The sequence below is a fragment of the Trichosurus vulpecula genome, chromosome 7 (assembly GCF_011100635.1).
Source record: "Trichosurus vulpecula isolate mTriVul1 chromosome 7, mTriVul1.pri, whole genome shotgun sequence".
Lineage (NCBI taxonomy): Eukaryota > Metazoa > Chordata > Mammalia > Diprotodontia > Phalangeridae > Trichosurus > Trichosurus vulpecula.
Window position 1 is genome coordinate 71,478,373 of NC_050579.1, and position 15,675 is coordinate 71,494,047.

Consider the following 15,675-nt stretch of genomic DNA (forward strand, 5'->3'; position numbering starts at 1 on the left):
AGATTAGAAAAGACTAATTATACTTATCAAGTAAAAGCAGCAGGATCATGGGAACATGCCTTTTCCTCACCCCTTTAAAAAACTCCGATGATTAGTTCAGTTAAACTGATTACAATTGCATTCTTAGGTTCAGCAAATCTCACAGCTCTGAAACTACTATTTAATTTACAACAAAAGAATATATATATACACACACATACACACACACATATATATATATATGTGTGTGTGTATATATATACACATGCACACTTCATACCAATCAGCAGCAATAAGTCCTTAGTTCATATGTATATATGCATAGACAAGGTAGGCAATTTTCCTAATGATGATCTATTACTTGTTTTCTTTTCCTTATGTAGAAACTTTTGACCTATTGATGCACCATAAATGCTCACTTCTTTAGATTGTAGGTCAGAGATATAGAAATCAGACAATCAAATTATACCACAGTAGAAAATGAACATTTTTTTATCACTTCCAATGGAAAATTAAGAACTTGGTATTCACTAATATTCTCAAACATTCATTTTCTTCCTTTAGGATTTCTTGGCTATTTCAATTTTTAACATGAAATGAGAATTAAATTTATAAGTAGAAAAAGAGTTCATTTTTTTCTCAAAAGTATCAATGCTCATCCTCTCAAATTAGACTCATAAGAGTGCCTTGTCCACCTCTGACTAAGATGCCTGTGTTAGGTTGAGTGTTACACTCACCTCCCATGATTTGTTTAGTCTCAGATCCCCTCACTTCCATTTAGGAAACTGCTAACAGTTCAACTAAATCCATTATATTCAAGCTTCAGAGGGTTCCTGAAAACAATTTTACCTATGCAAAGCTTTGCATAGGAAAACAAAGCTAAAAAAAAAATCAGCATTTAAAAACTGAAAAGAAAAACACAAATCATCTTTTTCCACACCCAGGAGCCAGTAAGTATCCTTTCCCTTAATTTATTTACAAACTCCATAAAAATGGCAGTGGGGAATTTAGGACTGCTTCCCATATAGAGAGAGCAGTTTTTACTAAAATCATTTGGAGACTAGCAGATGTTTAATTAAACCAAAACAGTCATTTGTACAACAGATGTATTTGCGAACCTTTGAAAACAATCCAAAAGAGTAATTTATGTGATAATGATTTTTTTTTTAAAAAAGTAATACCTTTTTATTTCGACAAGATAAAACAATAAAGGGGAATTTTTATACATTTAAAACTATGCTTGAAGTACACAAAAATAAATTTAGTATACATCAGTAGCAAGAGTCTTATTTTGTACAAGTTACAGTTAAGCCCATAAAAAAAATAAAACCCCCTGACATTACAGTTCTGTGCTGGCAATTATATTTTCTGAAGCAAAGGCACTTTGAAAACCCAATATGGTTTGGTTCATTAAGTTTGCAAAGTACAAACAATTTTACAAACATATGATTATATTGAAGAATGTCAACAATGTGACATTACATACAAAACAGATTTCCTTTTTTAAAGTTTTTTTCTTTTCTAATAACACTGGTTTGTGGGGAATGAGCTGTGGTTTCAGTAGCTTCAGAGAAGACATTACCAATGATCACAGGCCCACAATCTGAATTTCTACCGAAATAAAGATATGATAATAGAAAAGAAAGAAAAAGAAACCCTTAAAATAAAATGGTTTGGAAAGAGAGGGCACAAAAAAACAAGACCAAAAGTCCAGGATAGATCCTTTTAATTTTGGCTCCTTAGAAGAGAACTCCTCCACTAGACCAGAAAAGAGGTGTCTATTTGGTCTTCTCCATCTTGGGCTGTTGTAGTGGTGATGGCTCTATTTTATAAAAGACGAGGACACAATGTTTTAGATTGTACAGTACCAGAAAACTTTGGTCCAAAGAGCACAATTTCTGATGATTCATTACATGGCAGCAAAGTCAATCTGTACATAAAGTTGTCTTACTCCAGCCTGAAAGATTGTAAAAGAGAAAATCACTGGAAAATAGACCATGACAGTAATATACAATTCACAAAGTAATAAGTAAAATCTTACTTCTGCATAAGTTCTAAGGGACAGGTAAGAACTGTTAAATATATCGTAGAGGAGATTCCTGTCCACCCACAGGCTTGGACTAGATGACCTCTGAGGTCCCTTTCACCTTTAGGATCCCATAAATCATCTTATTCAATCAGCTCCCGTGTCTTTGCAGATGATTCTTAGATCTATTTATCTAGCCCTGACCTCTTTGCTTTACTTCTCTTCTAAGAGGAACATCAACCTGAAATATGTGCTACTGATAAAAATGAGCAAAAGACAAATATTGTGCATTCTTTGCACGTCACTGTAAAGTTCCCCCAGTCCGCCCAGTAACTGCTATAGGAAACACTCTTAGTTCTCTGTCATTCTTACAGGTAAACTGTGTATCTACTGCACACTGCTCCCTAACAATAATAATCGTGCCGGCAATAACTAGCACTTAACACGCCAGCACTGTGCACTTCACAAATAGCTCATCTGATCCTCACAACAACCCTGGGAAGTTGATGCCGCCATCCCCATTTTACAGTTGAGAAAACTGAGACAAACAGAGGGTTAAGTGCCCTGACCAAGGTTACGCAGCCTGTAATGCCTAAGGTCGGATCTGAATCTAAGTCTTCCTGATTTGAGGTCAAGCGCTCTCACCTATTTCACCACTAGCTGACATGACAAACTACCTGGACACCCTTTATAACCTGGCCCCATTGTATCTTTTCAGTATCCTTTTATTTCTGGTGCTTTTCTTGCTAACTATTTTCTGCTTGTTTGTACATATCTGTTTGCTTGTCTTCTCCCATATTAGACTGTGACCTCCTCAAGGGCAGAGACATCTTTTGCCCTTCTTTGTATCCTCAATAATTAGCACAATGGCTGGCATATAAATCCTTCTTGACTGACTAGGTAGATACTTTTTAATCATACTTAAAAAAAAAAGATCCTTCTATGCTTGCTATGCTCTATAGAGTTTTTTTTTCTTTTTGACATAAATAAGAACCACTGTCCATCACTTCTCCACCTCTCTCCACCTGACAACCCTGAAGAGAAGCAAGGACAGCTTCAATGGGCAGGCTGGGACTGAACCCACATGTAGGCCTGGCCAAGAAATAAATCAACTGCACAAAAATATGAAACACTTCAGACCTGTAAAGAGCTTGCATTCTAATAAGGGAGATAACAAGTATATATAAGTATAAATATATGTAAGTACATATATATTGTGTGTGTATGTGTGTGTATATATATATATACACACACACATATGCAATATAGATATAAATAAAGTGAATAATATATAGGAAGTGAATACACACAAAGTAGTTAATTCAATGCACGGCAGTTTGAGGAGGAAAAGTTTAACAAAGAAGATAGTGCCTAAACTACATTTAAAGGAAGAGAGGGTCTTGAACAGAGCAGAGCTAAGGAGGAAGTACAAGGGAATGGCCAAAGCCGAAGACAGGAAATGGGTGTCACATGGGAGATTTCTCAAACAGTACATCTGTCTAGGGAGAGCACTCCTCAACCCCCTACCACACCACTCTTCTCCACTAGCCGACCCTGGGGAATATCAAACCCAGGCCCCGCTGACCAGCTCCACTGGCAACAGCCCTTGAGGATGATGAACATCGTTATTCGTCTGCTGCCCACTATTATCTCTGTAGATTCTCCTCTTTCTTTCCCTAATCTATACCGAGCAATCAATATTCAACTAGGAGGAAGCTCTTTGCAAACCCCTCCTCTTATTCTTTCATCCTCATCCTCCTCAATCCTACCCTACGCCCAGGTTGGCCTGCACTTCAGCCCCCTCTGAGGATCCCAGCTGTCTTCTCCAGCACAGGCTATACTTTCTCTCATACATCCAGATATTGTGGCCTTGAAGGGGCAGTCAGAACACTCTTTATTCCACAATGTCACTTCCTGACTCTACATTTCCTTGTTCACTCAGCAATCTCTGGCACCCACTCAATCAAAACTATAAGAGCTATACTATTGGGCTGACCCCAATTGTCCCTCCTTTCTCAAGGAATTTAGCACTTGGCTCACCATCATTCTCTGCTTTCCAACTGGCCCTTAAACCAAGGGACTTTACTATCTATGTAGATGGATCCCTGACTACCTATTCCTCAGACCCCTTAAATGTCACAGCGTGGCCCTTTATTCTACCTCAGCTACACAGAGTGATAGTCACCTACTAAACTGCAGGTCAATACTGACCTCCTGTTCTATCACTATCTATCCTTTTCTGTTCCTTAGCCCCAGAAGACTCCCATCATCTGCCTCCCCCATTCCTGTTCAGATGCTTCTCAACAGAGGAGGGAGAAGCCACACAAGCTCTACATGTACATTCTTATTAAACATATTTTCACATTAGTCATGTTGCATAGATAAATTAGAACAAATGGGAGGAACCATGAGAAAGAAAAAATAAAATAACAAAAAGAGAGAGCAAATAGTATACTTCGATCTGCATTCAGACTCCCTATTTCTTTCTATGGATATGGATGGCACTTTCCATCATGAGTCTTTTGAAACTGTCCTTGCATTGCTGAGAAGAGCTAAGTCTATCAAAGCCAGTCATCGCACACCGTGGCTATTATTGTGTACAATGTTCTCCTGGTTCTGCTAACTTCACTCAGTATCAGTTCACATAAGTCTTTCTAGGTTTTTCTGAAGTCCACCTAATTATCATTTCTTGTAGCATAATAGTATTCCATTACATTCACATACCACAACTTGTTCAGTCTTTCCCCAATTGATGGGCATCCCCTCAATTGCCAGTTCTTTGCCACCACAAAAAGAGCAGCTACAAATATTTTTGTATGTGCGGGTTCTTTTTCCCATTTTTATGATCTCTTTGGGATACAGCCCTAAAAGCGGTATTGCTGGGTCAAAGGGCTGACCCTCTCTTTTCACCCCCAGTGTTTTGGTCTGCGACCCACATGCTGAAATCTGGCCCATTTGTTTGTTTTTTTTTCCTCTGTTCCACAAACATAACTAGCAGCTACTATCTTCCACAAACCTGGAATGCAATCCCTCCTTACTTCTGCCTTATAGAGTATATCTCTTCTTCTAAGAATTATCTTAAGCATAACCTTCTAAAAGAAGCTTTTCTTGATATTTGCAATTGCTAGCACCCTCCTTTCCAAACTACTTTGTATTACATTGCATTTATTTGCATTTGTTCATTCTACAGTTATGCTGAATACATATAATTGTTGGCTCCACTACTGGAATATAAAATCCTTGCAAATATACTGTTTCTTTTTTTGCATATTCCCAAAACTCAGAACAGTGTCTGGCCCATAGCACACACTTAATGAACATTTCTTGATAATTATATTATGTCAAAGACTTTTTTCTGCATCTGTTGATATAACAATATAATCTGAGATGCATTTATTTTTAACATAGTAAGTTGTAATGCTTTTCTAATATTGACCCATCCTTACATCTCTGGTATAAATTCTACTTCATCATAATGAATGATTTTCTAAATTTGCTAGAATTTTGTTTGAAAAATTTTAACCAATATTTGATGATCTAGGACTATAGTTCTCTGTATTTTAATGTTTTCCTTCTCAATTTCTGAAAATAACTTGGGTAGAATAGGTATTAAAATCTGATGGAATCTTCCTGTAATTTTTTTAATACAAAAAGTTATATTGGCAGATTTTTTTTCCTCAAAGGATGAGGAATGCAGTTGCATTCTCAAAGAATGTAAACAGAACCTTTGTTCTTTCTTTATGTGTAACTGAAAAAGTTCTACATATATGACTGTGATTTCCAGAATAAGTGTTTCTAATCACTTTTTTTTTTTTTGGCAAGGCAATCAGGGTTAAGTGACCTGGCCAGGGTCACACAGCTATTAAGTGTCAAGTGTCCAAGGCCATATTTGAACTCTGGTCCTCTTGACTCCAGGGCCAGTTCTCTATCTACTACACTACCTAGCCAAGGCCAGTGCTCTATCCACTCCATCTCCAATCACCATTACAAATGACTGTTTTATGGAATTGTTAAAGAATCAGAAACCTGCAGGTAGAACAGAACCTGGCAGCCATCTAGACCAAACAGCAGGTAAAAAAGAATCCCCTTCGCTACGGTGTTTCCTGGATGCTAAGGATCATCTTTTTTGGGAAACATAAAGAGGATGAATTAGGGAATTTTAAATATATCCAGGCTATGGAAGCTTCTTCTTATGTCTCCCAAAGAGCCACAAAAGGCTGACTTTGCCATAAGCAGGCCTGGCATTATGTTTTACATGATTATTAAGTCTTTGAGAAGAGAAGGACTATGAAGGGGGATTTCTGGGAAGACATTTTTCTGGGCACCAATGATAGAGGAGCAGGAATTCTGACATTGGGTCTGATTTTGCTTCTATTCTTGCCCTCTTCTAGTTTACTTAAGTCAAAGCTAGTTGCCCAACAAAGAATTCCTGTTAAAAACACTTGGGTAGAGGCAGCTAGGTGGCGCAGTGTGTAGAGCACTGGCCTTGGAGTCAGAACGACCTGAGTTCAAATCCAGCCTCAGACACTTGACACATTTACTAGCTGTGTGACCTTGGGCAAGTCACTTAACCCCAATTACCCTGCCCAAAAATGAAAAATAAAAAAAAACACTTGGGAGCATAGGTATAAGAAGATTTTTCCTTAAAAGAAGCACCTACATAAAACCATCAGCAAGCATTGTAATAGGGTTAAGCTAAAAATCTTCCCAATGAGATCTGGAATGAAACAAGGATGCTCATTATCACCAATATTATTCAATATTGTATTAGAAATACTAGCAATAGCAATAACAGAAGAAAAAAAATTGAAGGAATCTGAATGGGTAACGAGGTAATAAAACTATTTCTTTTTGCATATAATATGATGATATACGTGGAAAATCCTAGAGATTCAACTAAAAAGCTAGCTGAAACAATAATTTTACCAAAGTAGAAGGACATAAAATAAACCCACATAAATCCTCAGCATTTCTATGTAATACCAACAAAGCCCTGGAATGAGACATAGTAAGAGAGGCCCCATTTAAAATAACCATAGACAACATAAATATCTAGCAATGGGCTATGCTTCCAAAAATGATGACAGTCATTTTACAAGCAAGAACTTCACTAACTGTTACAGAATTTAGAGTATCTATCAGGACAGGGTTGTGGTAGCCATATAGTCTATTTGGCATCTGAGAATTCCTTCTATAGTCCCTTCTCTGGGGACAGAGAGGAAATTGAATATTTTCATGGTTCCAGCAGTACTACTGGGTCACAGTGTTTCACCTTTACGAATTTATATACTATGTTACTTGGTGTACATTTTTATTATTAATGTTGATTCATTGTCTTCTTTTCTTGAAGCATAATATAAATCTCTTTTTTAATGATATAGTGAATTTTTATTTTTGTCTTGTAGAATGATTGCAACTACTGCTTTTTTAATTCACCAGATGCTGAGTAATTTCTGCTTTGGTCTCTCATTTTGATTCGATGTGTGGATTTGCTTTTTTTGAGAGGTTCCTCATAAAAAATAGATTATGGAGTTACTGTTTATAGTCCATTCACATTTAAAGTTAAGAAAGTTAGGCTTCTGTCCTCTTCTACTTTGTTTCTCCAGTAATAAGTTTTATTGCTGTTGGTTTTTTAATCATTATACTTTTCCCCAGTAGGCCTCTCCTTCCCAGAGCCCTAATCCCTATAACAAATAGTATTTATAAAGACAAAAGAAAAAGGGGAAAAAAATCAGTGTAATATATTGATAAATTAAAAAGTTCAAAAAACACATGCAACATATAACATTTGTGAACCTCTCCACAGTTTGGTAGTGTCCTCTCATATTTCTTCATTTGAGTCATGACTAACCTTTATAATTTTATTACCTTCACTTTTGTATATGTGTGTAATTGCTCTTTCCATTTACATTAAGTATACTGTTTTCTTGGTTCTCCTTACTTCACTCTGCATCACTTCATGTAGATCATTCCAAATTTTCTCCATTCATCACATTCATCATTTCTTATAGCATTGTAATGTTCTATTACATTCACATGTCAGTTTTTTAAAGTCATTCCCCAGCTGATGATCATCTACATTGTTTCCAATTTTTTGTTATCTCAAAAAGTACTGCTATAAACATTTTGGTGTACACAAGGACTTGCTTCTTACATTGGGGTATAAGACCAGTAATGGAGTCTCTGGTTCAAAGATTACGGACATTTTCATCACTTAATTTGTCCAAGTTTAAACTGCTTTCCAAAACACGTGTACTAGGTCACAACTCCACCAACAATGTATTAGTGAGACTATCATTCCACACCCCCTCTGACACTATATGCTATTTTTGCCCTCTTTGCCAATTTGCAGAGAATGAGGTGAAACCTCAGGCTTGTTTTGACCTGCATTTCTCTTATTACTAGTGATTTAGAGCACTTTTCCATGCAGTTGTGAATACTAGTAATTTTTCTTTTGACAACTGTTTCTCCATATCCTTTGACCACTTATCTCCTGAGGAATGCTTTTTTCATATCCTTTGACTACTTATCTATTGGAGAATGCTTACTGGTTTTATATATGTAGATTTCCACCTTCACCCCTATCTCCTTGTGTACATTAGTATATTTAGTCTCTCTGTCACCACTATTGTCTTTGGCTACTGCACTAATCACTCCTACAATTTTGTTGTGGGGAGTGCTGAAGATATAAATAATCTCTTCTAAGAATATTTTGATCACCTCCTTATTATTGAACAACTCCCCCCCGCCCTTTTTTTCCTGTTTAAGCTTAAGTTCGGATATGCAGAGAAGGCTGCACTCTGACCTCCACTGCTCTTTAGAATACATCATTCCATCCCTTCTTCCATTTTCTGGTCTCAGGTTATTCAAATTCCCTTTTCCTTCTATGTGAAAATCTTTCTCCTGGCTACTTGCAGAATTTATTTTTTTCCCTCAATGGAACTGTTCAATTTTATCCTTATGTGTCTTGAGTTTGAAGTGCTGGGTTTTTTCCAAAGGTAATTCATGAATTATTTCAATTAGCATTTTCTGTATTCAGAAGTTCTGGGCAGTTGGTTGCTTGTATTATTTCTTGCACTATGTTATTGCCTTTTGCTTCTCTTCTTCCAGACTATCATTCTCTTCTGTATATTTGCAGCCCCAATCAGTTGTCTTTGCTTTTGTTTCTTTGGTGAGACTCTCCATAGCAGAGTCAAGCTTTTCTAGTCTGCTGATTGTTTCTGTTGAGCAAACCATAAATATTATTAACAATTCTCATTTTGCCTCCACATTTACTTCTCCGGGTTTCCTTTAAGTTCCTCTTATATCTTTATACTCATGTATTTTTTTCCCCTAATAATACTTTATTGATTGTTCCCTTTTTTTACTCTACAGGTTGATCTCTCTCCCTTCAAAAAAATAACTTCTAAAGGTAGAATAATAAACTTCATTGCTTATTCATTACTTGACAATTGTGCCAATTTACTTCCCTTCCGTTTCTAAGGCAAAAACACTACAAATGCTTCTCTGGTTAAAGATCTATCTTCTTGTTAACAATTAGTCTCTGGATTACAGAGCATAACATTCTGGGGTGAAGCTTGAGTACCTTTGCTTTCCAGGTCATATTATTCCATCACTCTTGTGAGTAGACACTCCTCAATGCAGAATAATACTGCATAATTTTAGTTTCCTTTCCTCTATATTTGAAAGTTTTTCTTCTGGACACACAGTCAATTTGTTGTTTATCATTGAAATTCTTATACTTAGCCACTGTAGAGTTTGAAAAGCTTTGTTTTATTTCCTGGAAGTGATCTGTGGATTCTCTTAATTAGTGCTTGTTTTTTCTATATTCAGAAGTTTTGGGCAAGAGTACAGAGTGTTTTGATTTGTCATATTATTCTGAGACTTATTATCTTTAATTTGCATTTGTGCACCTGTGTTCAAAGTTAATTGCTTTAGCTTGTATAAAGTTCTAATGTTCTTTTAATGTTGTTTCCTTGTTTCTCTAGTCCCAGCTTTTCCTTCACATTAGTATTTGTTTGTGTGTGTGTGTGTGTGTGTGTGTGTGTGTGTGTATTCTGAATCTGTAATCGCTCTCACTTCCTTACAGAGACTTTCCATTGTGAATTCAATTTTTTTTCCTATTTTGCTAATTGCTTTTTAAAAAATTCTGCAGTTAGAGCTCTATGCTGTGAACTATGTTGATTCCCAATTTCTTCTCTTTTTTGAACCATTCTTTTGTTTCCTTTTATTCCATGTTCTCTTCAGAGTCCACAGGATTCTTTATTTCTTCACAAACTGATTCACTTTTCCTTTATCTCATAATATTTGTTAAGAGAGTTTTATAATCTCTTTGAGGATTTAGTACTCATCGTCCTTCCTTCTGGTTTTTAGAATCCTTTGTATAGATGTATTTGCTGATGCTCTAGGCTTTTGCTGAAGGTTTTTCCTACTATAAGCTTTAGTGCATTATCCTTCATTTTTAATATTCTCTTGTTACTTGTTTTCTGAGTCTCTACCCTTTGTTGGTAGATATTACACTAGATGTTAAACTGCAAAGCTGCCACAGCCTCCTACAGTGTTGGGACATAAAGAGTTCACCAGCCTGGATCCCTGCATAAAGTGACTTCTGGGAAGACAGGCTGACCCCAACTGGGTTTCAGTCCCCTTTTCTTCAAGTCTAGTACAATCACATATGGTGATCCTTATTCTCAGTGGTTCATTTGGCTCTCCTTTCATTTTTCTGGCTGGACTGAATCAACGTCTGTACATTTTTCATGGTTGGGAGAGGGCAAAGAGTGTTTCAACAAGAGCTCTACAGCTTTGTAGCTAGAGCCAGGTCCTCAAATGAAAGACAGAATATTTTTAGCCTCACCCTTTCTTCTTCATACGGCTGGGCAGTCACTTTCTGCCAGTTATGGTGGGACTGCAGATAGGGAGAAGGTATAGTACACTAGCAGAGGCTCTGGTGTGTGGGTAGGTGAGCTCCAGGTATAATGCCACACATTTACTTTGTATCTCTGTCAGGGATGCATGGAACTGATAGAGAAAGGGCACTGAGTGAGTGCATGAATGAATAAAACTCTCCAATATCAATAAGGATTTTACCTTGGCAGGGTTCTTTCCTTTTTCCTGTAGATTAAACTCTGCGTATATGGGTGTGTTTGTGTGTATTTGGTGGGGAGGGGAAGGGAATGGTCCTCCTTTGAGCATGGGGTAAGAGGGTTCCAGGAGTCTAGAGAAAATGACTAATCAGCTATATTACTGAATGACCAGATATCTCAGAAACTTCAAATGCTTTTTTTTTAAAATGAACAAACAATAAGCACATTGGGATCTTACTGTCTCTTTATCTTTCTTTATTTGTGTGGTAAAGATTACATCTACTGTGGAAGGTTGCTTGTGAAAGTCTACATGTATCCTACTAATGCCCTCATCAAAGATGACTTTGATGCATGTGTTATGTTGACAATGCTCAAAAAATTTTTATATAAATAGGAAAATTACTATATAGGTTGATAGCAACTGAAGCTCTCTCACTCAACTTTATTCAGCATTATTAAGGTATAACATTTTTTCCCCATGCCTTTGGTATCTGCCCTTCCCTCAGATAACTAAATGCCTCCAAAATGTCATCCTTAGCACAGATCTCCTCTATGTACGCTTAGTCTAATCCAGCTGATTTTCCAGATTTTTTTCTCTTTTATTGCCATTTCTATCTCTTCCATAATCACAGAAAGTAACGCAGGAGTACCAAGTGTGACGCTCTATTATCCTGGATAGTGAAGATAATTTATTAGTTAACAATTAACGAGCATTTACTACATGCTTATTATGTGTCAGACATTGTGCTAAGTGGTGAGGAAACAAAGGGCAAAAATAATACCTGTTCTCAAGGAACTGGCTTTTGTTCTGGCAAGTTACACAGCTAGTAAGTGGCAAGTATCTGAAGCAGGATTTGAACTCAGGTTTTCCTGACTCCAGGCCCGGTGCTCTATCCACTGAGCTACCAAGATGCCCCTGGAGCTGACATTCTAATGGGGAGTCAAAACATAAAACAACTAATTTCAAAGGGAAGATACTAGTATTAAGAAAAACCAGGAAAAACCTTCCAGAAGTTGCGATTTTAGCTGATATTTAAAGAGAGCCAGCAAAGCCGAAAAGCAGCAGTGAAGAAAGAGAGAATTCTAGCATAGTATTCACAAGCAGAGAATTTCATAGTAAGTGAAAAGGCATGGAATGAGAAAATGGGGTGTTGTGCTGGAAGTACAGCAAGGAGGCCAGTATCATTGGATGATAGTCAAATAAGATAATGTATATAAAGTATGCAACACATAGTTGGCACTATATAAATGCTTATTTCTTCCCCTCCTCCATACTTTCTCCTCCCCCTATATAGTATTTGTAAGGGAGGAAAGTGTAAGAAGACTGCAAAGGTAGGAAGGGGCCAGGTTGTGAAGGATTTTAAGTCACACAGAGGATTTTATATTTGCTTTTGAAAGTAATACGGAGTTTTGTGAGTTGGAGGAAAGAAAGGGTGATATGGTCAGATTTGTGCTTTAGGAAGGTGGCTTTCGTAGGTAAGTGGAAGATGGACTGGAGTGGAGAGAAACTTGTGGGGAGACCAATCAGAAGGCTATTGCAATAGTCCACATATAAAGGGACTGTAGGCCTTAGGCCTGTATCAGGATGATAGAAATGTTGCAAAGGAAGAATCCACAGGACTTGGTAATAGATTGAATAAAGGCAGCTGAGAGAGGGTTAAAAAGTAAAAGATGACAAGTTTATGAGGCTACCACCATTTAAAATATTAATACACTGAGGACAGAGAACTTAAACATCTGGCCCAAAGCCATGAACCTACCAAGTGTCAGAAAGATGATCTAAACCCAATCCAAATTCAGCACTCTACTCAATATACTGTGCTGCCTCTCATTTGTCCATTTAAAAAGGGGCCCTTTTTCCTGTCAAAACATGTTTTGTAATGTATACCGTAACAAAATTAAACTTGCGCTTGGAGAACGTATTTTCATAATATAGTTTCCTTGAGTACTGCAAATTTAAGAATTAAACAAAACTTTCTACAAAGAATAAACTACAAAGAGTCCCCCATAATCAGCATCTGTGTCAGGAAAATATATCATGTTTAGCTGATCTATGTAATAAATAAAAATAATTTCAAGATTCTACCAATAATAAAGTGAAGAATAGCCATACCTGAGTAAAAATATTGTGAGTTTGGCTTAAAATCCACCTTGAATCAGCATCAGGTGCTACTACTAATTTCAAGGTCCCAACATAAACATCAGAACAAAGAGTCCAAAAATGCTGCTCTTGTAAATGGTAAACTCCTTGCAACTGCAGAACCTAGAATATAAAGTGTGGATACAATCATTATCAACTATGCAGAAATTTCTATACTTTATCAGAAAATTAGGCCCTGCTCTTAATGATATTTCTAAAATGAAATGGAAATGGAATGGGTATCACATATGTCACATGAAATATTTCCACAAGGGTACTATCACATGAATTTACTAAAATGTATTCATTCTTCATACCTATGTTTCTCTGGATAAAACATTCCTAAATGTTTTCTTTATGAGGACAGCAAGACAAAGTATGTTGCTGAAGTTACACTAAATAATAAATTATGACAACTCCTGAGTACCCAGGTTATCCACATGATCTACAGAAATTTTTTAATGTCACTGGTTTTCCCTTAAAACCATCTTGATTTGAGACTTTCTTCCTCCACACAATGATGATAATGCAAAATAATACATATTATCTTGACCAACTCAATATATTAAGAAGTAAGTCTTACTAAGCATATTCTGCAATTGAAAGCCACCAACCATTTTAGTAATCCTCAAGGGCAGGAAACCTTTAGATTCACAGCACCTAATACAATGCTTTGCTCATAATAAATAATAATTTCGAAGTGGTTTTAACTGATTTTATATATATTGTTCAATTTCTTGCAGTCAGTGTATGGCTAAACAACTCATTGTAACTTTAAATTTGGGTCAAGAAAATATAAAAATTTTACATCTAAGTTAAATAGTTGTTTCTCTTCCCATAAAGCATCTTCAAATATATTATTTAATTTAATCTTCACCACATTCCTTAGGTAAGCAGGACAAGTACTATAATTCTCATTTTACAGATGAGAAAACTAAAAGCCCAAGGAGATTAAATGAAAATATGATCTTAGACAAGAAATAAAAGTGTAGGCTAGAACCATGACTACTAGGTTAGTTGCCTTCTTTCTCTGAAAGCAGACAGCTACACACTCCACCGACCACCTTCATCATTTGAGATATAATGTATATATATATTTTCCGGAAAATACATAACAGTGCTATTATGGTAATTAAGGGGGAAAGGAAATGGATCCACAGAAATAAGGTTCAAGGTAGGGTGGAGCTGAACAGTTGTGGGTTTAGGCCCAAGAAGCATGGGCCTCAATAGTATTTATAAACAATAACTTCGCTAGCTTTAGCTTTATCATTTATAAATGTATAGCCTCATTATTTTGAACATATTTTCCCCAGGAACTATCAGTATAGACAAACCATCTGGATGGGAAATCCATCTCTACTACTTAGCAGCTATATGCGCATATTTTAAGAGACTTGACATATTTAGGCCTATTACTTCAACTGTAAACTGAGTATGTGGGATTAAAGAATTTCTTAAATCCCTCCTAGTTCTAAACAGTATGGTCCCATCAACGTAACCTAAAATCACAATCATTTTTTTAACAGTCACATCACACTGCTCACTAACATTGAGACTGCAATTTGCTGAAGCTCTTAGGTTTTTTCCACATAAACTGCTTTCTGTCAATGCATCCCCCGTTCTCTACTGATATAGCTAAATTTATGAAACCAAGTTTAAGACCTCACATATATCCCAATTAAATTTGATCTTATTAGCTTCAGCCCACAATTTCAACCCGTTGAGATTTTTGTGTATCTCAATTCTTTAGTAGTTTTTTCCAGTTTTGTATGATACACAAATTTTCTAAATTTTTTACGTTTAAGGAGTATGCAGTGGGGCACCTAGGTGGCACAGTGAATAGAGCACTGGCCCTGGAGTCAGAAGGACCTGAGTTCAAATCCAGCCTCAGACACTTGACACGCACTAGCTGTGTGACCTTGGGCAAGTCACTTAACCCCAATTGCCCTGCCCAAAAAAACCAAAAAAACAAAACAAACAAACAAAAAAAAAAAGGGAGTATGCAGTATTACATTTTCTTCTTCAAATGCTGCTTAAAAGATACTCACTTTATGATCATTCACTTTCCAGGTTCTGTAAGGCAGAATTAGCTCAGACCCTACACTGAGTCAAGTGCGTGGTACATTGGTAGATTTTAAGTCTTGGGATCTGAATTCAAAGCCCAACTCTGCCATTTACTAACTGTGTAAACCTGGACAAGTCACTTAGCCTCTCTGGGCCTCAGGTGCTTCTTATGTACGTTGAAGGGATTAAACTAGATGACAAAGTACAAACAAGATAATCTAAAGTGCAAGTACATTCTAAACTCTAAATCTATGATCCTGTGACACTACAATCATGAAAAGTGTTACAGGCAAAATAAAGTTTGACCCCGCCTCTGGGGAAAAGGGAATCCTAATGTTTTCCTGCTATTCATGAACTAAGAGGCAATTCCTTTTAGAATTGGT

At 36.6% G+C, this 15,675-nt stretch overlaps 1 protein-coding gene across 1 annotated transcript in view; it reads right to left on the minus strand.

Moving 5' to 3' along the window:
• Positions 1–241: 241 nt before the first annotated feature.
• Positions 242–15,675, minus strand: part of SLC30A7 (solute carrier family 30 member 7) — an 89,893-nt gene continuing 74,459 nt past the window's right edge. The window contains exons 10-11 of the mRNA XM_036766180.1: positions 13,202–13,351; positions 242–1,936 (exon numbers count right to left, since the gene is read on the minus strand). Coding sequence (XP_036622075.1) covers positions 1,889–1,936; positions 13,202–13,351 — 198 coding nt within the window. The 3' untranslated portion in view covers positions 242–1,888. The remainder of the gene's footprint in view (positions 1,937–13,201; positions 13,352–15,675) is intronic.